The sequence below is a fragment of the Trachurus japonicus genome, chromosome 7, assembly GCF_045865225.1.
Source record: "Trachurus japonicus isolate A0001 chromosome 7, Traja_1.0".
Taxonomy (NCBI): Eukaryota; Metazoa; Chordata; class Actinopteri; order Carangiformes; family Carangidae; genus Trachurus; species Trachurus japonicus.
Genome location: NC_140913.1, coordinates 18930279 through 18956053, shown reverse-complemented (window position 1 = coordinate 18956053; position 25775 = coordinate 18930279). Strand labels below are relative to the sequence as shown.

The 25775-nt window shown below is 40.9% G+C and overlaps 1 protein-coding gene across 2 annotated transcripts in view; it reads left to right on the top strand.

The window, feature by feature from the left end:
* Positions 1-17252, top strand: part of cpne5a (copine Va) — a 78176-nt gene extending 60924 nt beyond the window's left edge. For both annotated transcript variants that reach the window (XM_085781856.1, XM_085781857.1), the window contains 7 exons: positions 2292-2338; positions 3553-3734; positions 5429-5556; positions 8771-8873; positions 11335-11392; positions 11610-11683; positions 13458-17252. In XM_085781856.1, coding sequence (XP_085637982.1) covers positions 2292-2338; positions 3553-3734; positions 5429-5556; positions 8771-8873; positions 11335-11392; positions 11610-11683; positions 13458-13646 — 781 coding nt within the window. In that variant the 3' untranslated portion in view covers positions 13647-17252. The remainder of the gene's footprint in view (positions 1-2291; positions 2339-3552; positions 3735-5428; positions 5557-8770; positions 8874-11334; positions 11393-11609; positions 11684-13457) is intronic.
* Positions 17253-25775: the final 8523 nt, after the last annotated feature.

The window sequence follows — 25775 nt, the reverse complement described above, 5'->3', positions numbered from 1 at the left end:
TGCCTTGCAATGGGGCCAAGTCCAATAACTGGTATGGTAAAGATAAAATGTGTTGCCACTTTGTTATGCATAGGTAAAACCATATCAGACTTCATTTGTATTGATTTTTTTTTTTTTTTTTTTTTACAATGCAACACAAAGTGCTTTACAGAATATAAGCAATAAAAAATACCATTTCACCACCCCTGACCCAAACACACAGAACAATTTAGAACCGAGTAATGAATAAAAACAACAGAAATAAGACAATAACAACAGAACTGAGGACGTTCTGTCATCAATTCATGCAAATCATAAATTTGCTCTGAGGAAACACTGATGACAAAGCAAAGATAAGGGTTGAATCATAAAGATAAATAAGATACTAAATTAGATGTAATAGTTGTGATAAAGAGAAAAGCAAGAGAGAAAGGTTTCTTATAATAATGACATGAGAGCAAAGATAAACCACTGAACTGCTATAAAAGAGGGATGGTTTGAAAGTGAGTGACATGTACCTCTGGATATATTGATGTGTTGTTGAGTCCACTATGAACGTCATCTTCAGAATACAGCGCTGGAAACTGCACAAGTTAAGTCTGGATAAATTCTCCAGAAAACTTTTCAGATACTGATCTTAGCTATATATAATATCTCCTGGCCCCCACAGTGACCTGGTCAGATGTGTTTCTGCCGCTCTATTCTGTTGGAGCCGTTAGGAGCAGACTCCTTCAAAAGAATTTTTGTCAGACCGGCAGTCTGAAATCCAAATATTAAACTTAGCTACAATAGTATAAAACACAGAAAATGAGCAAATCCTTTTGAAAATCTGCAGCATTTTAATGATTAAACATTATATTTATCAATTAATTGATCACTTGTAAATTAATTGTTGTTTTGTTCTGTCTAGTTCTCTACATGTTTTCTTGTTATACTGTTTTTATTTTTCTGAAGGGATTGGGAGGTTTTCACAGCATTATGCTATCTATGCTAAAATGTAACTCTGGTCAATGATGTGTGATACAGTAGGATAAAACACTAATGCATCAGGTTTTGGGTAGCACAGCTGACTGCATATTAGTAAAGATGAACCCTTACGTAATGCTCTGATAACCTAATTGGCATTTTGATTGACAGCTCCTGTCCTGCACTCGGCCGTCACTCGAACTCACCAGTTGTTCTTTTTTCTTTTCTGGCCAAACCTTCAAAACCAACTACATATATCAGCAGACACTCTCAAACTGAGGCAGCATGCCATTGTAACAGTTTCCCCTTTGTCAGCTGAGCAGTCCAGCTCAATGCTGATTAATGAGCTGGGGTCAGTCTCTCCCCTGGAGGAAGCCACCATTATCTCTGATACAGTGCTTGTGGGAATATCATAATGGAGGTGAAGTCAGAAAAGGCAATCAGTGTTAATCCCGATGAAAAAGCACACACTTTGATCTAAGCCCACCTTCCCTCCACTGTGCCTCTGCCTCTCTAGGGAAACTGGCAAACACAGTGGAGACTTGTTAGGCCATGTTTAGCCTCCTTTTTTCATAGTTTTGGCTCATTACAAGCTCATGAATATAAAAATATCCAATCACTCCTTTTGTGGGGTTGTGTTTTCACACTGATGCAGTGGATTGAATATCTGAAATCCCCCACTGACTGGACTATAATAGCAAAGTCAAACAAAGGCAATGATATTGACCACAATGATGGTTATCATGTCTGGTGCATAGCATATGTACAATGTGTAAATATTCACATAACCTGAGAAACAGCAGTGAAAACAACTAGCGAGGAATCTTATGCAGCTCCGACGCCTTGTTAATAATCATATCTTTCCTCAGTGTGATGTTCAGTCAAGTCATTAACTGCAGCTGCAGCTACTCATTATATGTTTGTAGAAATCATTTGGGAAATAACCATGCCTTTATCAGTGATAGTAGGTTTTATGGGATGTGTTTGTGGCTTTAACTTTGCCACTGAGCTGTTAAATCTTTAATACTATGTGTTATTCATTGATCAAAATACTGGTTTGGATGCTGTTTGACCATTAGTAAATGTATGTGTTCTTTTTTTAATAAATTCAATAATAAAACTCTGACTGGATGCAGCAGAAAAAGGGCTTTGCCAAAATAGAAAGAAAGTCTAATATCTATACTCTATTGGATTTTGTATTGTTACCTGATCTCAGGTGGGTTCAGAGTAAGACCAGAGCATACAGTGAAACAAAGGGAAGCCCAGAGCTCATTAAACTGCTGCCCTGAGTTCTCCAGCCTCTTTTCTTTTTTAACACTTCCCTTTCCACTTTTAATGTGTTGCAGGACTCAGATTCACTTCACAGTGGCCATCGATTTCACTGCATCTAACGGTGAGTGTTTCAGCCACCGTCACCCTGCACAGCTGTCCTCTGATGTATGACTATGGTACTGTCACCGTGTCAGGGAGGGGCTTGGATTAGTCTCCCTGCCTATAATAATTCATCATCTTTCAATGTTTTATTGAAGTTTTCACACAGTTAACAATGGTAAGTACAAGGCAAGACGAGAGACAGATAGGGGGACAGTAAAAATGATTTGCTGTATTTGAGGGCACAACACAAATAATTCGGAGTGAAATAAGATGATATGGTATATCCATTTACAGATGTACTTACGTACAAATGTACACAAATATCTCTGACATTATCATCTGTCTCTCTTCTATTGGCCTAACTCTGAGACAAAACAAAGAACATCCAGTCCTAACGTTCATGTCATGTTGGAGTTGTCAAACTTATACTGTAAATATGAACTTCTTTCTTGTCACAAACTGTTCACATAAACAGCTCAGGTATGTCCAACTTAGTGCTTAAAGACAGGCCTGAAAACCAGACAAACATGGAGGAACCATGTTAAGTCTAATTCAAGTCGGGGCGGTGCGTGACGCAGTGGGTAAAGCGGCCGCCCCATGTACAGTAGAGGCTACAGTCCTCACTGCAGGCGGCCCCGGTTTGAATCCCGCGTCGGGCAGCCCTTTCTCTCTGCCTCCCCCTTTCATTTCCTTACTTCAAAAAAAAAAAAGTCTAATTCAAGTGACATTTTCCATGTGTCTTATATTGTCCATACTCACTGTAATCAGCGCTCACTAACTTGTCACCAGATGTTACCCTGTCATAAAAACAAAAACATCTGGATAGGCAATGATCTATTGAGGGATTATGTCCATATTTTCGGTCAGTGGCTGCCATATGCATTCAGACTCTGACGGTATCTTTCCTCTCAGCTTTCACTGAAATTTTTCTGAATACAATATTTTGACTGTTGCCATTTACTGTATGAAATTAATCAAGTTTAAAATGTCACTGTAACTTCAAAGTCATGTGCAGTGCACAGTACCAGCGTCATGCTGTGTTTTTCTCATTCAGTAGCCATCATAATATCACTCAGTTCCAGCACTGGCAATAAGCCACAGTCACACCGAGTCCCATCTCTGATATTATGGAGCATCCAGTGTAGTTCTGGTTCACCCGTGTGGCTGCAGCCGTCAGTCCAGCCTCACTCTGCTGGTTTGCATCACTGACTCTGGCTGCTCTTGTCTTGAAAGGAAATCCGTCCCAGTCCACTTCACTGCACTACATGAACCCATACCAGATGAATGCCTATGCCATGGCCCTGAAGGCTGTGGGAGAAATCATTCAGGACTATGACAGTGATAAGATGTTCCCTGCCCTGGGATTCGGTGCTAAGCTGCCCCCTGATGGGAGGGTCTCCCATGAGTTCCCGCTGGTGAGTACATTATGAGGTTATTTAAGATGCTGCGGCAGTAATTCAGCATCAGAGTTTTTTATCTAACTCCATGTGAAAATCATTTTGGCCCTCCCCGAAGAGCCTTTGAGTGAAAGCACATGCTCTCTCCAGCGTGTATGGACAAGCATGTGTTCATGTGCAATATGGATGTGTGCATTTTTAGATGAATGCTGCTACACCTCTTACATGCATAATTCTGAGTGAATTCCATTTACCTTTTATAGTGCAAATTAGGTTCTGTAAGGCTGAAGGATTCTTAAATCAATTTGGCTTCTCTCAGCCAGCTAATGTGCTTTGGCTGCTGCATAGTACAGCCTAATGAGGAGTCTGTCTACAGGGTAACGTCTGCATCACTCCATATTTCCATTAGAATTTGCAAATTAAGATTCATCTCACCATATAATTGAAGCTTCTTTCTTTCATGCTCTAGTCTTGTAAGTGGGTTTAAAAGAAAAGTTACAGTCTTGGCTGAATATTTGTTCTATATGTTTAGTTAGAAATTTGCCTTGTAGCTAAGGAAGGTAACCTTTGAAGCAAAGTTTGACAAGCACATCTCTGGGAGAAAAGAATGTTTCCAAAAATGTCATTCTTCCCCTCAAGAATGAGTCTATGCTGGATCCCGTCTTTTGGAGGAGATGAATCCGTGATACCGGAGGGCTCCTCCAGCTGCGCCAACCACTGCTGTGTTCAGTCTAAGACCGACAATAACACATACTCTCATATATTAAGAATTATAAAATTATAACTACTATAATATATACGTATATATATGCAATTATAGAGAATTACGAAAAAAAGACACTGTGTTAGCTTTGCATATATTTTTTGTTTATTGTAGCCAGGTGTTGCAACTTAACAGCAAATCCTGCTGCCCTCAAGGTTAAGTAGCTCGATTAACAGCCACAACTGAACAAAACGGAGGTCACAACTGTTTAACCCACTGACTTGTTGTGTAATAACGTATTTGTACAACCAAGGCCACAAAACCAAACCAATCACCACTGTTTGAGATGCAACAGACTTGACAGTTAAAACCAGACAGGGAGGTGAAACATCACCTTTCAACCTCTTATTAAAGCTACAATATGCAAGACCATGAAATCAAGCTAATGCAGATACCCACCACCTACACATCCTGTAATGTGATGCTGCCTAATGCAGGACTCAGTATGTTGTTAGCCAGGGAGTCAGTCATAGTAACATCTTCCAGGGGTTAATTACAGTGTGAGGCCTTATAGTGAGGCTAGTAGTAGACCACAATCACTTCCACTTGTTGACTGACATTATAACTTTGGACGTCTTTGATTGGATAGAAGATGCGGACTCGCTTAAAAACATTAGAGAGGAATAATTGTGCACAGCTGCCAGGCTGCTCAGTGGGTCTGGGTAACAGAGGCCTCTGGCATCACCTCTCCACATTAGGATTTGTTTTGTAGCATATTTTTATCTAAAAAAAAAAAGAAAAGCCATCCAGATGTTTTCTCAATCAGTGAAGACATTCATTTACAAACTGGAACAGGCCCAGCCACTGGTTTACGTCCTAAACACTGTATGATACAACTGAAGCACTGTTGTCCACATCAATTACTGTAACTGTTACATCAAATCCCATTGTAATAAATTCTGACTGACATTTTTGTAATTTTTGTTCCATTCATGTTTTGTTTTCCCAGAACGGCAACATCGAGAACCCGTACTGCAACGGCATGGAGGGGATTCTTGAAGCTTACCATCAAAGCCTTAAGACGGTTCAGCTCTATGGACCCACCAACTTCGCCCCTGTTGTTAATCATGTGGCAAGGTACAAACACAAAAATCTGTCCCAATGAACATATCAGAGCACAGTCGTCCTTTGGTGCAAAGCCAATCTGTAAATAATCTTGAGCAGGCAGACGCACCATCAGATACATTAATACAGTGAGTGATGGTTCCTTCATGAATTGAACAGAACTAATGAAGGAAAAATAAACAGCTGCCAGGCTGAAATGAATAGGATTGGTAATAAAGCATGTGTTGTTCCATACGTAGTGGAGTGCAGGTGTATTGTATGTATGTGTGTTGTATTGCTTTTTAAACATCTGGTGAATTTGGAAAGGTAAAACAGTGGGAGGCAGGAGAGGACACAGGACTCAATGGCTTAATGTCATGTTGCCTTTCAGGTGTGTGTGGATGAATCACTTTAGTCTATAAATAAGTGTCACTGTGAATGTGTGTGAATGTGCTTTAACTCAAACATCCTGTCACTACGGATGAAATGAAACTCAATTCATGGGATTTGCTACAATGTAACTGTGCCACATTAAATACAAAGCAGATGTGAGTGGTTTAAAATAATCTCCGCTGGGTTGGAGCCGTGGGCCGGTGAAGTTATAAGACACAGGCGTACAGTGTTTCAGCACTGAAAGCTGTGACACCTGAAGCAGCAGTTATGTTATAAGTACGAGACTCTCACACTCAAGCTGGGAGTCTGACTGAGACCCCAGTAATCAAATTCAATGACTCGTGACTTGGCTTGGCCTTGAATGTTAATGACTCACGCTTGGACACAGGTTTGTCCACTGTGGACCTGAACCTGAAATTAAGCATTTAGAGCATTTGCTTTATTTCTTGGTTTCCACATGAGCTCCCACATGTTGTGATTCTCAATGGGTTTTATCATTGCAAATGTAAAAGTAGTCAGGTTTTTATTAATAATTCTTTCTACTGGATATATTTGGGTAGTCATAGTAGTGCTTAAGTATTAAGTATGGTTTCATTTTATGTGTTACTGAGTTACTCCATCACAACTTAATACAGTACAAACTCAACACTTCCCACAGTATAATCAAGTTATTTCAAACTTTCAGTTCATGTAAGCCCTGTGCTGGTGTTTCTGTTTACTCGCTATCCAGATCTGCTATCTTCTTTAGCTTAGCAGCTACTGATGACTTCTTTATTTACTGCAAACATATACCATCCAATTCTTGCTAAATACATTTTCAATCTTCCTGAAAAAAATTAACAATATTTTGGAGTCGTGGTTGATAAAGTTTGGCAAATATCAGAATTTTATCTCAAAATCTAAATTTTTTGAGAACATTTTGAATTCTGCTCTCATGGGAACAACTGAAGTCAATGTAAGAGTGGCAGTTTTAAACATCAGATTTTCACTTGTGAAGCAATAAACACTTATCGTTAAAAACAAATCACCAACATTTCCATGTTGTCAAGATGCAATTTATGTATTATCAGATTTTTGTTTAGATAACAGTATTTCTGACATTTTTTAAATCTGCCTTGACAACTTCTGCCTGGCCAGTGACTCTCTGAGTCTATTTAATAAACCACACACTAGATCTCACTTTCAGACTATTAGCTCAGTGAGTTAGGAGCTGGTTTTTGTTTTTTTTCCCTCAACAAATCAGAAACCCTTAGCCTATTTAAAAACCTTAATGTGTCAACTATAAAAATTATGTATGAAAGTGGTTTTAAGTAATATTTTCAGGTTGCAAAATTCATCTAAATAAAGTGACTGCAATGTAGTTGTAACACATGCCAGGGTGATCTACCTGTTGAACCTTAGAAAAGCTCAAGATTTGTACTGTAATGTGTAATGTAATTTCTCATTTTTTTTTAGAACTGATATTATAAAATTGGTATTGAAAAAAGTATCGTTCAGGAACCGGTATTGAAGTGAAGGTATCGGTATTGGTACCGGTATTGAACATTTTTGATTGATAGCCAGCCCTACAGTATATGTGCTACAGCTTTGGAACTTTCAAATTGCCTAATTTTGCCTAAAATTGCCCCGGCCCCGACCATTGCTCTGCAGCAGCTATAATTACCTCTCACTCTCCTGCTCTCTCGTGCTCACAGTTTTATGTTAAGTTATTCCTCTGTCTCTGTAATAATTGTACATGTAATGAAAGTAGTGGGAACCAGGGCAGCAGAGTGACTGCCCGTATCACGAGGTGTAGCCTGAAGCCCACTACTACTCACTCAAGTCATGTACCAGGTTTACTGTATATATCTATAAAGAAAATCTCTAAGTCTAGAGACAGATGCACCAAACTGGCAGCACTGCAGGCTAAGAGAAGCTTTTAGCACCAGATCATATTGAAAGAGCAGTGGCCAATGGGGAAACTCCAACCAGGCCACAAGGCATTAAGCTGACCAGTGATGGAAATATGATTGCTCAACTATGATCACTCACTCAGTCAGTCACTGGTATTTGCAATTATGGGACTGGCCCCGCTGTTGCGATCCAGCCAACACTGTAGGATGTCTTTACTGCAGTGGCGTTATGGTAACATGGTCAAATGTCTGCAATGAGCGTGACCCACACTGTTGTGCGTCACATAGGAAAGACAAATGCCTGTTTAATCTACGAGAAATTGCTCATCAGTCTTGCCGTTGTCACCGACGAGGCACGCTCTTTGATTAAAATGTCAGCGCGTCACAGTCAAATTGATCAAACTCAAAGCAAGAATGAGAGCTCACCTCTGACCTGTCCTTGGCTCTCACAATGATCTGACATGTTTTTTCCCCTTCTAGCTCATCAAGTCTGGTCAATTGAGAGCTGGGGAATCAATAATGTTCTTAAAGAATAAGACTGCAGCACTTTGCATAAACAGTTTAATAAATTATTCATAGAGCAGCCAGCGATAGGAGATGGAACTAGGCCACACTCAATGTGGTGTCTCTGATGGGTTTCATAATAGTGTCTGGATAGACCTCTGAGACGTGAGGAGCTGTACAACATATTTTACTTCTTTATATGTCTATATTAAGCTTTTGTGTCACATGCTGGGTGGAGTGGGAGTTTGTTTTTGAAGAACATGTTTTTTTAATGTGTTTTTTCTTTCCCTAAATCTCTGACACGTTGGTTGCTGCTTTTAGATTTTCCCTCTGACTATTCAGACCAATCTCAGAGTTCCATGTCAATCCATGAACATGTAGTCTGTGACTGTTTTCAACTTTGCTTTGCTCTAACACGGTCAGTGTAACATGGTGTGTTGATGCTTCCTCTGCTTCAGGTATGCAGCAGCGGTTCAGGATGGATCTCAGTACTTTGTCTTGCTCATCATCACTGATGGCGTCATATCAGACATGGCTCAGACCAAGGAGGCCATAGTGAATGTAAGTGCATTTCTAACCCCACCCCCACTTCTCTCCCTCTCCCACCCCCTCTTCTATAACTCTTACTCTCTCACTCTCGGCTTCACAGGTGCTTTTAGCCTGCTGTGGCACTGCTCTCAGGTTTCCTGTTACTTTGAGGGCTTTATAAGCCACTACCATTAGATTTGAGGATTTATGGGGTGTTTTCTGCTCCACTTGTCTTCCCCCCTGCGCTTGGTTCTCCCTGTTTGTGTAATATTTTTCCTCTTATTGAGAACCTCGTTGGGGTTGAGGGCCGCCTCGGGTGGAATTCAGTTTGAGGTCAACATTTTTCACTCTATCAAAAGCAGAGGTCCTATCCACCATATGAGGCACCTGTTTGGCCAAGTTTTTGATTGTGTTTGTCTTGTCTTTGTTGTATATTCTTCCTTTCCTCCTTCCTTTTGTGTCCTATGAAAAGTTTTACAGTCGGAATATATTGTGAATCATCGTCAGCCACGATGCACGGTGCTCTGACCCCCAGCAGACTGGGTTTAAAGGGAATTTGCGACTGTTAATCAAACCATTCGAACAGCCACACCTTCCTTTTAAGATCTTGTCTGCTGCTCTGCGCTGCACCGTTCCAAACCTGCTGTGTCCTGCTGCCACCTCTCACCTCTCAGTGTGGACCTGGCTACTCTGCTCACAGAGCAAAGGACCGAATGACCTGCTTCGCTTGGCATTTAGCCTTTGCCCTGCAGAGATGACTCATGACCAAAGAGTAACATGCGATACTCACTCTGCACTTTTGCTGTCTTGTTTGTGCCCTCTGATGCTGTGATGTATTTTTAGAGGTGTTTTTAAAGATGGCAGATAGCGCATTGCACATAGCAGCAGTAATGTTGTAAGTACTGCTGCTGGCCAAACTGCACTGTAATGTTTATTCTGATTTACTTGTTCCACAAACCAGTACAGATTAGCCTTCACCAACTAAAATGCCCACACATCTAACAGGACAGCCTCTGGGGTAAATACAAACCTCCGCTCCATCTTTTGATATCTAATAATGGGATTTATAGAGATTAACTACATGTACTGAACATCTGGATGCTAAAGTGTTTGTATGTGCAATGGGCACCAGAAATGATCCCACATAAATATTGGTATGGTCTTAAAATGTTCAACAAAATCTTGTTATGAGAAGTGCTGTCAGCTTCTATGTGTTCATTATGGATCTGCTCAGTCCGAGGAGGAAGGATGAGTTCAGACAGATTGATGGAGTGAAATCCCTCGAGTAATTTTACAGTACAGGCGAAGTAACAAATGGTGTAGACTGAATAATTCAGCTCTGGATACAGAAACTGACCTGGCATTTATAAGTATATGCCTTTAAGGTCCTGTGCTGCCGGAAAGGGGCAAACAGAATGTATGTTTTTGTGTAGAGAGCAGGAGGTCATGAGGAATGAGCCTGGTGGATGGAAAGATAAAAATGGGGAAAGAGATGGAGGGAGAATAATGATAGAGAACATGGAGAGGATGGCCCTCTTCAGTCTGTTTAGTCCTATCTATGACAGGCCTCTACCCCCGGGAGGTTTTTCCAGGAAAGCTGACCTACTTTTACCCCTGTAAATGCGTTTCTACCACAAGCATATATCATTCATTCATGCCAGAGCTTTTCACATTCTCTCCACATCAGGACTATGGCTTCAGTTCGTGCACTGGAGTAACCTCCACACCAGAAACTGCGAGGAAGACAAACCCTTTATTAAATCTTCATTTTGTATGTTTCGGTTGTGTTTAAGTTGGAGATAAAGAGATTGGACATGTGGCTGCCCTCCTCTGACTAACAGTATTTGAAACATTTTTATATACAAACATGATGAATAAATAATGTTAGACTGTTCGATGCAAATGTGTCGTGTTGTGAAGCAGTCATGTTTTATGAATACAGCGTTTGACTTTATTCATGTTTGTACATGTTCATAAACTGTGCTTCTCTTTTTGTGAGCAAAAACAACACGAAGGGTCCAATAACCTTATGTTCTGTAACTCATTTTGTATTCCACATTTTAAAAGCAGCTTTTAAAATGTATACAGTGTATAGTAGTTAGCTAAAATATTCTGTTATATGCTGGCTGTTGTAACAACCTTGGGGCCCTTGGGTTGAATAATGCATTTTGCATTTCCTCTCAGTCCCTAGGAAACCTAAGCTGGGCAGCATAATGTGATGTGAAACACGGTCAAGAAACTGTTATGATGCTATGTATCATTTATGTTTATCTTATTTTATCTTGTTCATTACTGTTTGTTATTGTCTGGCTTCTCTGGGGAACTGTAGCTTCAGATTATTTCTGATGAAATGAGAAGTGAGTTTGGAGAAAAACAAGAATAATTGGAAATGTAACCTCTTCATATTCTGGTATAAACCCTGATGTCAGGCAGATAGAGTTTCTTCCACGTATCTGAATGACAACTGACTGTTTGCTTCTCTTGTTCATGACAGGCAGCTAAACTCCCCATGTCTATCATCATTGTTGGAGTTGGTCAAGCTGAGTTTGATGGTGAGAACAGTAACTAAAGCTGTTTGGGGAAAAATATGTCAGTAAATGTTTGTTTTTTTATATTGTTATAACAAACTTAGGCTCAACACACTGGTGTGGCAGCTATTCAAGAAGTTATTCATAAAAAGATGTTTTCCCTGGCTACTTTCCAGGGATGTGTGTGTGTGTGTTTTTCGATACAGAGATCTTTTTCTGATAAAACATCTTTCCTCTGTAGCCATGGTCGAGCTGGACGGCGACGACATCAGGATCTCTTCGCGGGGGAAGTTGGCAGAGAGAGACATTGTACAGGTGAGATGCTTCATATATTTGGTCTGATTCTCTCTCTCATCATGGGAAGGAAGCGGCTCATTTCCCAAAAGGTACAATGGTTGCAAGATATCATCTTTGCACCATTAGCAGACATTATCTCTCAACGATAATGTTTGTTTTATTCCAAAATGAAATCTCCTGAATTACAACGTTGATGTCAAGATCCTGAGAAAATGATCTCCAATCATTGTAGTTTGTTTTAGCAACGCCACCAAGACAAAATCTCTTACACTCAACTTTAACATGCTCCCAGGAGGATGAACTCTCTCCATGGGCTCTATTTTAATTATCAAAAGCTCATGGAGAGTGTGGTCTATGACATTTCTGCTTTTTTTTTTTACCGGCAGAAAAAAACAACACAATTGCTGCACCACTTAATCTCTCAATTATTCATTGCAATCTTTTGGCCATAACATCAAATAAACCAATCACAATGCCATGTCCAATTCCCTTTAAAGGCCTGGTGTGCGTGCTCCTGGCCTATTGCTTTTATAATGTTGCAGTGTTTCTCTCAGCGTTTGATTCTGGTTGCAGTCGGTCCATAACATATTGTGACCGACCGATGAGTCCAGTCACTGCAGCAGCTCTGTGACTTGAGCAGCTCTACAGTGAAGTAATAGCACAAATCACATTAGAAATATTTAGTTATAGCATCAGAGGTGTGAGTAAACCTTTGGTTTGTTGACACATTTAGGTAATGAGTGGAAACACTGTGGGGGATTTACTGGGTAGAGAGAAAGAAGCTTCATGCAACAAACATCCATGATACATGATGATGTTATACAACACACAGATGTCACAAAGAAACTCCAACCCTGTGAGGCTGTGTTGCAATCTTCCACCAGACTTCTCCCAATAGCATTTTCAGCTTTCAGAGTGTATGAGCTCTGTATGCACACATGTATGCTGGCACATACTGCATTACTCTCTTGATAATACACCCTTAAAATAACAGTGGATTACTACCAACGTGCCCATGGACACACAGATGAACTCAAATTAAATATCTGTGTTATTTAAACAAGGACACTGCTGTTTTGCTTTTGTTTTACTTTTCTCTCACTCGAGCTAAAACTCTTTACGTCAGACCAGGAAAAGATTTTATCAATGTTCAAATGAGGCCAGCCTCCTCAGGTTTTAATGACCTCTTCACCTCTCCTCTGCTGCCAATGTAAAAAAAAAAAAACAACCAAACATTTATTTACATATGCAACCTCATTACTGGTTATACTGTCATGCTTGATGTACAGTATATCTGTATGTTATAGAGTTAAGCTGTTACTATGGAGCATAAACTTTGAGGAAAATGTAACTACATGTCAGCAGCAGCTACAGACCAACCTGTATAACTCATCCAATTGGGCTGCTGGAGTTTCTTCCTCTGAGTTTCTGATGTCAGCAGAGAGTGGAGTATACACTGAGAGAGACATTTGCTTTAATGTAAATAGTGTGTTAGGTTGATGTATTAATTTCTACTGCAAATATGGTATTCACTGCAGTTAAAGAAGCAACATACACAAGGCAAAAGCAGTGTAGTCCACATTCGCTTCTACTGAGTAACAGAAGCTCTAATGTTTTCTACTGTATTATTTAATCCAGTTGGAGCCGTCCAAGGTAAAATACTGATGACAAATCATCAGTCTGAGTTTGGTCCAATACTAGAACTCTCAAGGACTTGAGACTAAACCCCAACAGACGATTACAGATACAGTCCCTTCATAAAGTCGTACCTTTCTTTCCCTTCCCGTGTCAGTTTGTCCCGTTCAGAGACTACATGGACCGCACAGGTAACCACGTGCTCAGCATGGCGAGGCTGGCTAAAGACGTACTGGCTGAAATCCCCGACCAGCTCATCTCCTACATGAAGAGCAGAGGCATTAAACCCAACCCTGTCCCACCTCCGTACTCACCCGGGGACAAGCCCCAGACCAACCCCGTCTGAGCCCCCTCCACCCACCACCACCACCACCACCACCACCAACACACACCGCTCTGCGTTGGGGTGGGGGCAGGATTACTTACTGCACCAACCATCCTTTGAGGGGGAAATGGAAACGCTTCCAATGCTGTTTCTTAATTATTAATCCAGCTAAATATAAAAGATGATGAGACTCCATCTTGGCGTGGAGCTTTAAGACTGTTTTTTTGGGGGAAACCTGCTGATGATTAATTGGGAGGGGGGGGGTTTCTCTCTCTTGAGCGCTTGAGGATGAGAGTGCTGAGAGGAGAGGAGCCCGGTGTAGTGAAGGAGGTTTTAGTTGTTTGCTGTCAAACCTGTCAAAGTGGTGATGTACTGGATAGCAAGTAAACCCCATAGAGAGGGCCTGTTTGAAGGCATAAATATATTAGAATGTGCCAGTGTGTATCATGTTTGTGATACCTTTTGGAGTTAACGTGTGTTAGGAGATCATGTGTATACTAATTTATTTATTTATTTATTTATTGCAAAAATAACGTATTCCTTTGAGGGGGATTTAAAGGTAGGGGATTAAAGTCATATTTCCCCTGTAGTTTTCCATCTTATATTTTGTGACCAGTGTAATAAAAAGTCCCCATTTCTACTTTGATAAGGACTGTAATATAAGAGCATGTGATTAAAACAACAACAACTATTCAGCAGTTTATGAATCATTTTCACTGATGGATAATTTTTGATTGCGAGCTGTAATGTAGAGGACCTGCTGTGAGCTGTCGCCATACTAATTTTCCAGCACCATGTCTTATACGTGTTTCTAATATTTATAGTAACAGAATGCACTAATTACTCTCCAAATAAAAAGCACAAAGGTTAGATTATTAATAAGCTGAAAACCACTACTTTGAAAGAATGAACAGCCGCCACAATGAAAATAATAGAAAGGACCCCACAGTATGTTCTCACCACGGCTTTTACATCGGCTTCAACCATCAATTTAAAACAGGATAGGAAGTTTGTTTATTAGAAAACTATTATACTGATGTTGTAAAGTGAAAATCTATCATAAAAATTATATGTTTACAGGAAAATAGATGAATAATTAAAAGCACATACTTGCGTTCCCTGTCAGTACGCTTTTGAAAGACTGATGTCAACTAACACCCACTTTTATTTTTCCTTAAACTGACTTGTTTTCCCGCTATTAAAACCTGAACAATTGCAAATCGTGCAGCAGAATATGAGATATTTGAATGTTTTTTGTTGTTTTTTTTAAGTGAGATAATGAAAAAGTTTAAGTTATCAATCTGGTCAGTGTGTTACATGTGCAATGTCTCTCCTGTGTTTTGCTTTTTGATTTTCTCATTGAATGTTCCCATGTTTTTATGCTAATGCTCATCAGCCCATTTTATGACAAAACATTGGAATATAGTTTTTAAATCTGAAGACACATTATAATTAATTCACCTCAATATATTCACACTTCTTTATAGTGACTGTATATAAGGTTTCTAAAGACAGTTACAGCCATTGTGGCCCAGTTGTGTGCATCCTGAGTTATTGATTTACTGTACTGTGACCATTACTTTCACCAGTCACTCAATATCTCAATCCAAATGTGCCTATTATATGGAAACATATCCAAATTCAGTTACCCAGGTGTTACTCTGCCAGCAGCAGCAGGTCTAATGTTTAAGATGTACACACAAAAAAAATGTTGGTGATGATAAAAACTGTTGTAAGATTAGGACTATTCCAGCCTCAGTGACTGACGCACTCTCTACCAGTGTTGTGTACTTTTTATACTTACAGCTCTTCACTAATGATCTTTGAAGTAATGAGAGTTAATGGTATCGCTGAGCCTTCTACAATATTCAAAGTCAAGACTTGTTTACAATTCAACTGTGGCTATTTACATTGCCTCAAGGAAAAAAAAACGAAACATTCATGGGTTAGGATTCATGGGTTTTCATTGGGAAGTGTCTTTACTTTTGATCTGTTGTGTTATCCAGTCGTACTTTGTGCTTAGCGGAGTTTCCCTGAACGAAACCGGAGAGCCAACGTTTACAAAGATTTGTTGTGTTGCTCTCAGAGAATGTGAAGCTCTTGTTTCTCACTGTTGCTGTACTTTGTTTTGTGTTGACATACTTCATATTACTTGACGATCTTTGTAAAGCCGTTCAGTGTTTCTTTGACTCCCGCTGCTTTAGTGCTCTCGGAGAGAAGATGGTCTAATGATGTAGCAGAACTCAGTCCAGAGGCGGTTGGCTCCCTCTGTCACGGGCCCAGCTCCATGTTTCCTTTTTTCTGTTTTAATTTTTCATCAGTGATGACATTTCTCCCTCAGAAGACAAAGCAGCGTTCACTCTGCTGCCAAATTCTCTTGTTCTATACAAGTGAAATGAGGCCACTAAGTTTTCAGTGACATAACACTCATAAATACAAGTATACCTCTACAGAAAGCCATTGAAGCCAAAAAGTAATATAAACACGTATTTACTATTAAATATATTTAAACGAGTATTATAAATTATTAACTTGAATATCTTAAAATTATAAATATGTGATATATTTACTTTGCAAGTAATCTCTTTAAATTCTACTTTTCAAAGTGATTTGTATTTCTCGCTTTTAATTTCAAATTAATTACAAAGTACTCATTACTCAGAAAATGAACAACTTGGGAATGTTTGTTATTTGGCAAACACGATATCTGTCAGCAAGTCAGCCTCAGTATGCGGCTCATATACTGAGTGTGATTGAAACTGTCTGTGAGAAAAGTGGAAATGAAACCGTGTGAAGTGGAGGTGAGGGTGTATGTTGTGTGCACATTTCAAACATATTTCATGTAATTATTACTAATCAAAATTAATTTAAGGTAGAATTAAATGACATTTTAGCTGTATTATTAAAATTAGGCTACAAAAAGATGTACTCTATTTTTCTTTCTTTGGACCTGAGCCCTGATAAAAAACTACTTCTCTAAGTAGTAAACAAATAATCGATAACTATGAAATGAGCACAGTAATGACACTTATGCAATTGTGAGACATTAAATTATAGCTAAATTAATTTTTCGGTCCACTAGATGTATTTCCAACAATACTATAATTTATTCTCACCCTGCTGGAAATGGCTTTGATTGTCCCTTCATTTTGAATTTTTCTTTGAGGCTGAACTCTAATTATGTACATAAGACCCGTATAAAGACTTTTCAATGCCAAAATGTGTTCAGATGAACTTGGCCTCTAGACAATGTGCATGTTTGTGCCAAAATGGCAGGAAGCTTTGGTAGTCTGCCTTCATTTCACCTGATTAGTGCATCTGCCACGTGCTTCATTTGTTACTTGGGGTGTTATTTAGAGATAACAGCCACTTCTAGCATGTTGTATCTCTGGGTTCTTTCCATTCTGTTCCTATGAGACACATACTGTATGGGTTCTTCTTGCCACTAATCCTGTTTTATCCCAGGTTGTTTACATACCTCTCTTGGTCTCTGACTTGCATGCTGAATAATTTCCAAACCAGGTGTTGGACATGAAATTGTCGTCATGCTGTGGTTTGTGAAATGCTTTGTAATGGATTGCCTTAACTGAAGATTAATAAAATACTGACAACTTTGGCAGAATGCAAGACTGTTTTTTTTAATGTGTTTAATGACAATGATCTAAAAGATGAAACAACAGCTAACATTGAATCTTACCATAACCCTAGTGTTGAACGTGTTACAAATAGTTGAACATCCAGCAGTGACAGAGCGACATGTTTGCACTGACAACTAGAAGTCCAGTCTCCTTTAGCATATTTTGGTAGTCTCCACTTCTGTAAATAAAGTTGCCACCTGTGCCAGTCTGCTGCAGTGGCAGTGAGTTGATACAGGTTGTGGACTGGATTGCTAAACAATCAGCTGAAACTTGTAAATTCTACAGCAGCAGATTGAAGTGATCTTTCTTGGTTGTAGGTTCATCACTGCAATGTATTTGTAGTGCACTGAATTCAATATACACTATTCATGATAATCATATATTTTACTGTAAAAGAGCAACCTTATCATAGCTTTTCAATAGACACACATACTTGAAATCAGTACAATTATCTGACTTGAGAATCTTAAAATGAATATTTATTGTGAACAAAGATTTTAAACAACTTGAAACTGACTGTGGCAGTCAAATATTTCAAAAATACAATCAATACTTAACTTTCAAGATTAAAAACAAAATTAATCACATTTCAAGATCCAGTTGCTGAAATAATTCAAAATATTATGGCACAGATGTGCTTCCATTTAAAACAAGTTTTTTCTGGTGTAGCCTATTATGCAGTTCATTTTGCATCAAGCCACCAGCCTAACACAGGGATAATGACCGAGCCACAGAGGTCTGCAAAACCCTGAGTTCACTTCACACCACCAGATATCTTTCATTTTAAAACTTGTAGTCTTCAACCCAAACTGCCCAGCAGACTTCACACAGCTCCCTCTGGAACAAACTGAAAGCCTGATACAACTGTTCCTCCTCCTCATACATACAGTAGTACTATGAAAAGACTTTGAGGTGTTAAATCAGTGGGGTTTCCTCTTTTTTTTCTCAGATCATACTTGAAAAACTGCTGTCATGTGATTTTCATTGCAGACAAAAAAAAAAAAAACCTGATGGTTTATTTGCATCTACACATCTCTCCCCCAGGGAGTCTGGTGTCCAATCGGCATTGAGTGCTGTCCTCTCCCAGAATGTGTTCCTCTTAGAAATCTGTTTTTCTCCACCTAATAAGATGCGCTGCTGATGAATCAAGCTGTCCGTGCACCTTGGAAGAAGGAGACAGCAGCTGGAGCCATAAATTACCAGCCTAAGACAGAGCCAGCACCTCCCCTGCCCACCCACTTACTGCCTGAACAATAACCTCCGACTGGCAGCCAGGAAGAAAATCAACAGCTAATGACATAGAATTATACTCTACTTATCTATAACATTTTACATGTATAATATGCAAAAATCATTCATGAGAGCACTGCTCAGTACAAACTGCACCAATTACTATGGAGTTCTGGTAGGCAACATTATTAGGCAAAAATAGATACTAAACACACAACACTCAGTGGCCTATAGTCTGTACATGGTAGATTCTTTAAGGGCTAGTTCAACATTTTTGGAAACACTAATTCACTCTGTTGCCAAGAGTTAGATGAACAGATTTGGTACCTCTGTAATATAACGTATCTGAGCAACAAATGGGAAGCATAGCCGAGCACTGTCCCAATTCAATAAATAAAGAAATGAAAATGAAATGATAGAGATAAGGAGTAACAGCTTCACTCGGTCGAAAGATAACAAAGTCCACCTCACTGTAAACTCACTGTTTAACACATATCTTGTGTTTTTGTTTGTTTGTTTCAACCCTAAAAAGTGTTGCAGTGTTTTATGGAGGATTATGTGCTGAATGTAATGATGTCCTGCTACTGTCCTCACCATTGAAGACCCTAACCCCTGTTTCTAGTCCTTGTTTGAAGCCGAACTGACCCAGCATTGTAATCATCCACCATATTAGAGTAGTAGTTTCAATCCTCCTATCAAGCATTCTGCAAGAAAGATTGTTAAATATACAGTATACAGTATGTTACCCAGTATTTGTCAGTATATTGACACATCTGACCAAACGCGATGACGCTTCATCGCGCGTCGAGATTACATGTAAAGTCAATGCAAACACGCGATTAGTCGCGTCATCGCGCCGGGCGATGCGATGGACGCGATAGCGCGGCGCGATGGACGCGTTGGCCGCGAAAAATCGCCTCCATCGCGTCGCCCGGCGCGATGACGCTTCATCGCTCGAGTTCAAATAATTGAACTTTTGCGGCGAATTCGCGTGAAGACGCGCCGCGACAGCCTATCAGCTTCGAGATCGTCACCGACGTGCTGACGTACGGACGTACTGGTGTTCCCTTTGCAGTTTAGTCAGAGCGAGTCTATTGACAATATTAGAAGTTTTCTGGTTTAGATTAGTTTATTATTCAGATCCCCATTAGCGGCAGCAAAGCCACAGCTCTTCACTGTTGCTTTTCCGGTTTGGAGATTCGGACCTGAAAGCCCGTTATCACTGCTGTTTTCAACCAGCGGGCGCTGCGAGCCGGCCGCCCCGTCCCAAAGCACTCAACAGGCGGTCAGTCACACAGTCACACAGTAGTTCACGGAGCTGTCTCCTCCTCCTCCTCCTGCAGCCAGAGACCCACACCGCTGTTCCTCTCCCATCTACAGGGACAGGAACAGTGCAGCGACGGTGGTTATCTCAGCCAGAGAATGAAATAGTGGGAGAAATGTTGTTGTTTGGGCGGGCTCGTCGCGCGACGCGATGCCGCGACGAGGCGTTTTTTTGCATATTGAACCAGCGTCAAAACTGGAGCGTCTAGCGCGACGCGATTTCATTTGACGCGCGATTCAATCGCGTTCATCGCGTTTGGTGGGAACAGTGTTCCCACCAAACGCGATTCGTTCATCGCGTTTGGTGGGAACAGTGTTCCCACCAAACGCCTCGTCGCGCGACGAGCCCGCCCAAACAACAACATTTCTCCCACTATTTCATTCTCTGGCAGAGATAACCACTATTGCTGCACTGTTCCTGTCCCTGTAGATGGGAGAGGAACAGCGGTGTGGGTCTCTGGCTGCAGGAGGAGGAGGAGGAGACGGCTCCGTGAACTACTGTGTGACTGACCGCCTGTTGAGTGCTTTGGGACGGGGCGGCCGGCTCGCAGCGCCCGCTGGTTGAAAACAGCAGTGATAACGGGCTTTCAGGTCCGAATCTCCAAATCAGAAACGTTTGTAACAGCACCGGAAAAGCAACAGTGAAGAGCTGTGGCTTTGCAGCAGCTAATGGGGATCTGAATAATAAACTAAACTAAACCAGAAAACTTCTAATATTGTCAATAGACTCGCTCTGACTAAGCTGCCAAGGGAACACCAGTACGTCCGTACGTCAGCACGTCGGTGACGATCTCAAAGCTGATAGGCTGTCGCGGCGCGTCTTCACGCGAATTCGCCGCAAAAGTTCAATTATTTGAACTCGAGCGATGAAGCGTCATCGCGCCGGGCGACGCGATGGAGGCGATTTTTCGCGGCCAACGCGTCCATCGCGCCGCGCTATCGCGTCCATCGCATCGCCCGGCGCGATGACGCGACTAATCGCGTGTTTGCATTGACTTTACATGTAATCTCGACGCGCGATGAAGCGTCATCGCGTTTGGTGGGAACACCCCGTAAAATAAGTGTTGCCACTGCTGCATGAGCTAATGTCAGTCTGAGCAGCTGGCAGTGTACGTGCTTATGCTTATTTCAACATTTTAACTGCTGTTAGAATTCAGGATAAATAATTACCAGTGCCAAAATTAAACCCAATTTGTGGCTGCTTGCAACTTTTAATTTGGCGGCGCAATGTCAACCGTGCAGTTTTTAAAAAAGATAAACCAGTCCCCACACGTCTGGGAATTAATAAGGTCAGCAGCCAAAAAAACCGCCCCCCCCTGGACTCAGAGTCTGTTTTTAATCTGTTCAACAGGGCGAGGAGGGAGGTGTGCAGGAGCTCTTCCCACTCTAATCAGAGATCAGGCTGGACTGGAGTTTCAGTATTGACCTGGAAACCAACCAGAACCAGATCTCTTCATGGTGTTGTCAATGCGCTGCCAGCTCTGCCCTGTTAAAACAGCCTGCAGGTTCCCCAGCAGCAAGGTAAGCTGCCTCCTGTCAATTGGTGGGTGGAACAACATCCACCTATTTGTAAAGCCGGGGTCAATTGAAACGCATATCTATTTCTTCTCAGATTTGGATTTGGAGTTAGTGTGGAGGAATCGTTACGGCTTTGACTCCTCACATCTCAAACTCGCTCCTTTTTCGTAACCTTTCTGCTCTGCTGCTCAAAATGAACTCCACTCACCTCGGGGCTATAACACGGGTCTCGCTCAGCAGCACAAATGGACTCACCACCATGATTCACTAGCTGCCATTGCATTGCCTATAAATCATCATTAGGCTTCCATAAAGACTGATATTATGGGTATGAGTGAGTTTGCAGTCCACTGTAATGGAGCCGCGGTGGGTGGTTTTGCATTATCCCCCATGTGGGTCAGTGTGTTGGAGATTTGTCAGCTGGTTTAGCAGCTCCAGACAGAAAACAATTGTGATGAATCATCTTAATTGATATGTCAAATTCACTGAAGAGAAACGCAAACATGCCATACATTTGTTTACCTGTTTATTTTACATTTAAATTGGATATTTTGCCTTTGGAGCAACCTTGTTTCAGTAAATATCACATCTCCTGCCTTGGAGGGATGAAAACTGACATTAGAAAGAACAAAGCTCTCGTTAACAGACTGTACACGCACATTATTAAAATCAACGAAGAAGAGCTGACCCCGAGCGTAGCCACAGAACCAGAGTGCTGACTTCTCAGGGGGAACTCTGATGTGCTGAATATCATTACATTCAGAGTGAGGCAGGTATTTACTGTTTGCTGCATACGGGAACAGTCTGCAGCAAATGCATTTAAAGAGTGGAAAAAACCAACAGTGGAATAGAAAATGTCAGGGGTACTTTGGTGATTTGGTTTGATTCTGCATGCCAGTGCATAACTAGACAGTACAAAAAGGGGTAAATAACCCCTCTCTGAACCCTGAGTTTTAAATTATTGTCTTTTTTATTTTTTATTTTTGCAAAATCAATACATTTCAAACTTATTGATTATTTGAGTAAAATAGCACATTTTTAACTTTTTTCAAAAAACAACACATAGGAAAGGATATAAACAAAAAATATATAGGATATAAGGATAAGCATATTTTTCAGAATTGAGAAGCATTGATATTTCCTTTTCTAATAGTTAGTTGATTAACAAACACTACTATAAATGTAGCCTATCAATTTGTCCCTGATTTGTTTTTATTATGTTTCATTAATTTGTCCTCAATTGTCCTTTCTTTGCTAATTCATAAATGATTGTTCATACTGTGAACTCCCTGAGGGGTAAAAAAAAAAAAATGCATTTGAAAATTTGGTTTTGTTTGTTAAGTGAAATTTTCCTTTGTTTTTGGTTGCAGTTTGGTTATCTGTGGGTGGAGTGTGAAATAAATAGTATTTTCAAACTGGAGACAGTTGTTTCAGCAGGTGCTGTATGTTCAGGTGACACAGCTGACAGGAGGAAAAGAAGAGGCCGGATGATGATGTGATGTTGTCATTGTTTGACATAAGGAAAGTGGTTGGATGTGTGGATGTACGGATGAACAACACATTGGGCTTGAACACAGGTGACAGCTTTTCATTTTCTGTTTTAGTTTGGTTGGAGTTTTTTTTAAAGCCTGAGAAAGACCACTCCATGACATTAAGAAAGTATTTTTTGTGATCCCAACCATGACATTACCTTTAATCTGCCCAAACATTCACCGAAACATTATTGCTTTATAAAACAGATTCACTACCCTAACAGCAATTTTTCACAGTTTTACCAAATTTAGTCCTGATCGGACTATATATCATTCTAGGACATGGGCATAAGGTAAGTATTTTGACTTGGTGCACCTGTAGCATTGATCATATTATTTTCTTTCTAAAGTGTAAACCGCTACATCAGGGCACAAAAGAACAAGTGAAAAATTACAATACCCTCCCCCTCTGATCATTTTCCCATAGTCCCTAGGAAATGTAAGATATCCACGCTCACTCGATCTCACGCAAATGAAGTGGCCGTTACATCCTCGAGTGCTGATGCAGCCAGCAGCTGTAAACCATTTCAGCAGTGAGAACTATTCCCCGGTTGATGTGTGCCATTTAGCTGCAAACTGGAAAGTGCACACAATGGGGGTTGACCAGCCCTGTCACGCCGTAAAAGGCTTTGGAGATTTCGAAACCGTGGAAGTAGGTGGTAGTTCCACACGGGGCTCAGATAATACCTCTTACACTGACAGCTGTTCTTTCTGCTGCGCCCTCAGCAACGTGTTTACTGTACACCTTAGATTACCTCTTCAGTGACTGTGGGCAAGGCCTCTCATCTGTGTGGCTGGAGGAGAGGGAGAAGAAGAGGCTGGTAAGAGAAAATATATGGGAGGGAGCAGATGATGAAGGGGAGAACGGCGAGTGGTGACTTTAAAGATGATGAGAGAGGAGCTTTGAAAGGGAAGAAAAGCTGGCAGGTTGGAGAGAGGACAGAGGGAGAGGGTGGGAGGCTGGAACAAGGAGAAAAGGAGATTAGAGAGAGCACAGAGGAGGGAGGGAGAGAGAGGCGAGGAGGAGAGACAGCAGAAGAGAGCATGAGGAGTACAGTAGGGGAGAGGTGGGGAACACAGAGCCCCCCATAGGGAGACACTGTCCTGTGAGTCATCCACAAGCAGCTGGATCTGGGCCCGTGGAAGCCACAGACTTCAGTCCCTCCTATGGTCTTATGGGATATTAACAAAGAGGGAGTGATGAATTACTTCTTGGATGAAGAGAAAATGGGGGGAAAGAAGTCTGTCGTTGAATTCACCGCTGCCAGATTGTGTCTCTCTTGATGTGAAAGGATGTGATGAATGAGTTGGACCTTACGGTAGTGAGCTGTCGTTTCCCTCTAACAGTGAAAAGATTGACATGTGCAAAAAATCCTGAACATTTAACGAGGAAATGACAAATCTTCTCCAGCACGAGGTTGAACCATAAACTGTATACAATATGAACATGGTCAAACAGTATGGCAACCTTACTCAAAAATAATACACAACATATTCATACTGTAGTACGTACAGGCCTATGTATAATATGAACATGAAATATGTAGTTTTTACTTCAGCTCCCCAAATCGTTCTCTCTGTTTTCTCTCCAGTCAACAGAGATGTTTTGTAGAGCGCTGTGCTAACTCTCATTCGTCTTACTCCTTTCTTATCCGTGTGTTTTTACCCCCTCATTGACATATGTGTGTGTGTGTGTGTGTGTGTGTGTGTGTGTGTGTGTACCCCCACACACAAAACACTGGCAGAGGCAACAGAAATAGCAAGCAGACTGTGAGCAAAAAGATAACAGCCTCTGCTGCTGTGTGGGTTTGACACAGCTCAGCTTCATCGTTCCGACGACAATGTCAGGGAAAAGAGGGACTGAGAGAAATCACTACAAAGTGGAGACACCACTGGCTTCCTCATTGTCTACCGCAGCCGGCTGAACGACTCGCTCTGCTCTGCTCATATCACCTGTACCGAGCTCTGAGCCGGTTCTCATCTCCCACACAGCTCTGTCAGAAAGCTGTTGTCTTTGAAGAGCCGCTTGAGAACTGACACACAAGCATTTTGAACGTTTTCTCCGAGGCCTTGAGTTTAAAGGCCGTCCTGTTGCTCATTGGTTTCGCCTCCAGAAAAGTCCTTGTTTCTGCTGTGTCAAGTCAAGCGTCAAGTTGATCTGGTTTAGCTCTGCTTCAGACCAGCACAATAAAGATGTGTGTGGTTAGGACTCTTCCTGCATCATGGATGAATGTGCCCCTAAACCTTCCAAATCCATCCTTGTGGAAAATACATTCGTTTGCATGTTAGCAATGTTTTCTAACCCACCTTCGTCCTCCGAGAACAGGATGAAGGAAACTGCCCTGGGTTACATTAATGTAAGGTTGGTTTTCTGTTTAGAGAGGATTCATGGTAATGGATTTCACTGGTAGCTGTCCATGGTGCTGAAAATACTCATACACAGTACATGCACTGAGCGTATGAGGTTGTCAAGCAGCACTGTTACCTCACTGTTACATCTGCAGCTGGCAAAGAATACATTTACATGTTTAGTCAGGTGTAACACCTGAATATTATGTGTTGAAACTGACAGCATAGTTAGCAACATAGACAAACACAGTAAGTCAGATAAATACATTAACGGTTTAATAACACATTCACATTCACATTCACATTCCACTTCTCATTAAATGATTGTGACAATGTGATTTATTCTTGATAGATAAAATGTATAGCTTCTCAAAACGTTATACTGGTCAATCTCTTCCCAACATATTACTGTGAAAATTAAACCACAATTAAATGTAGTATCAGTCACTCCATGTTCTATGCCGTTCTGTTGCATTCACAAGGAACTTTTTGTGACCTTGCATGCTGAGTTTCACATATTTCTACTGCAAGTTCAATGTATTTTCTCATGTCTTAATATG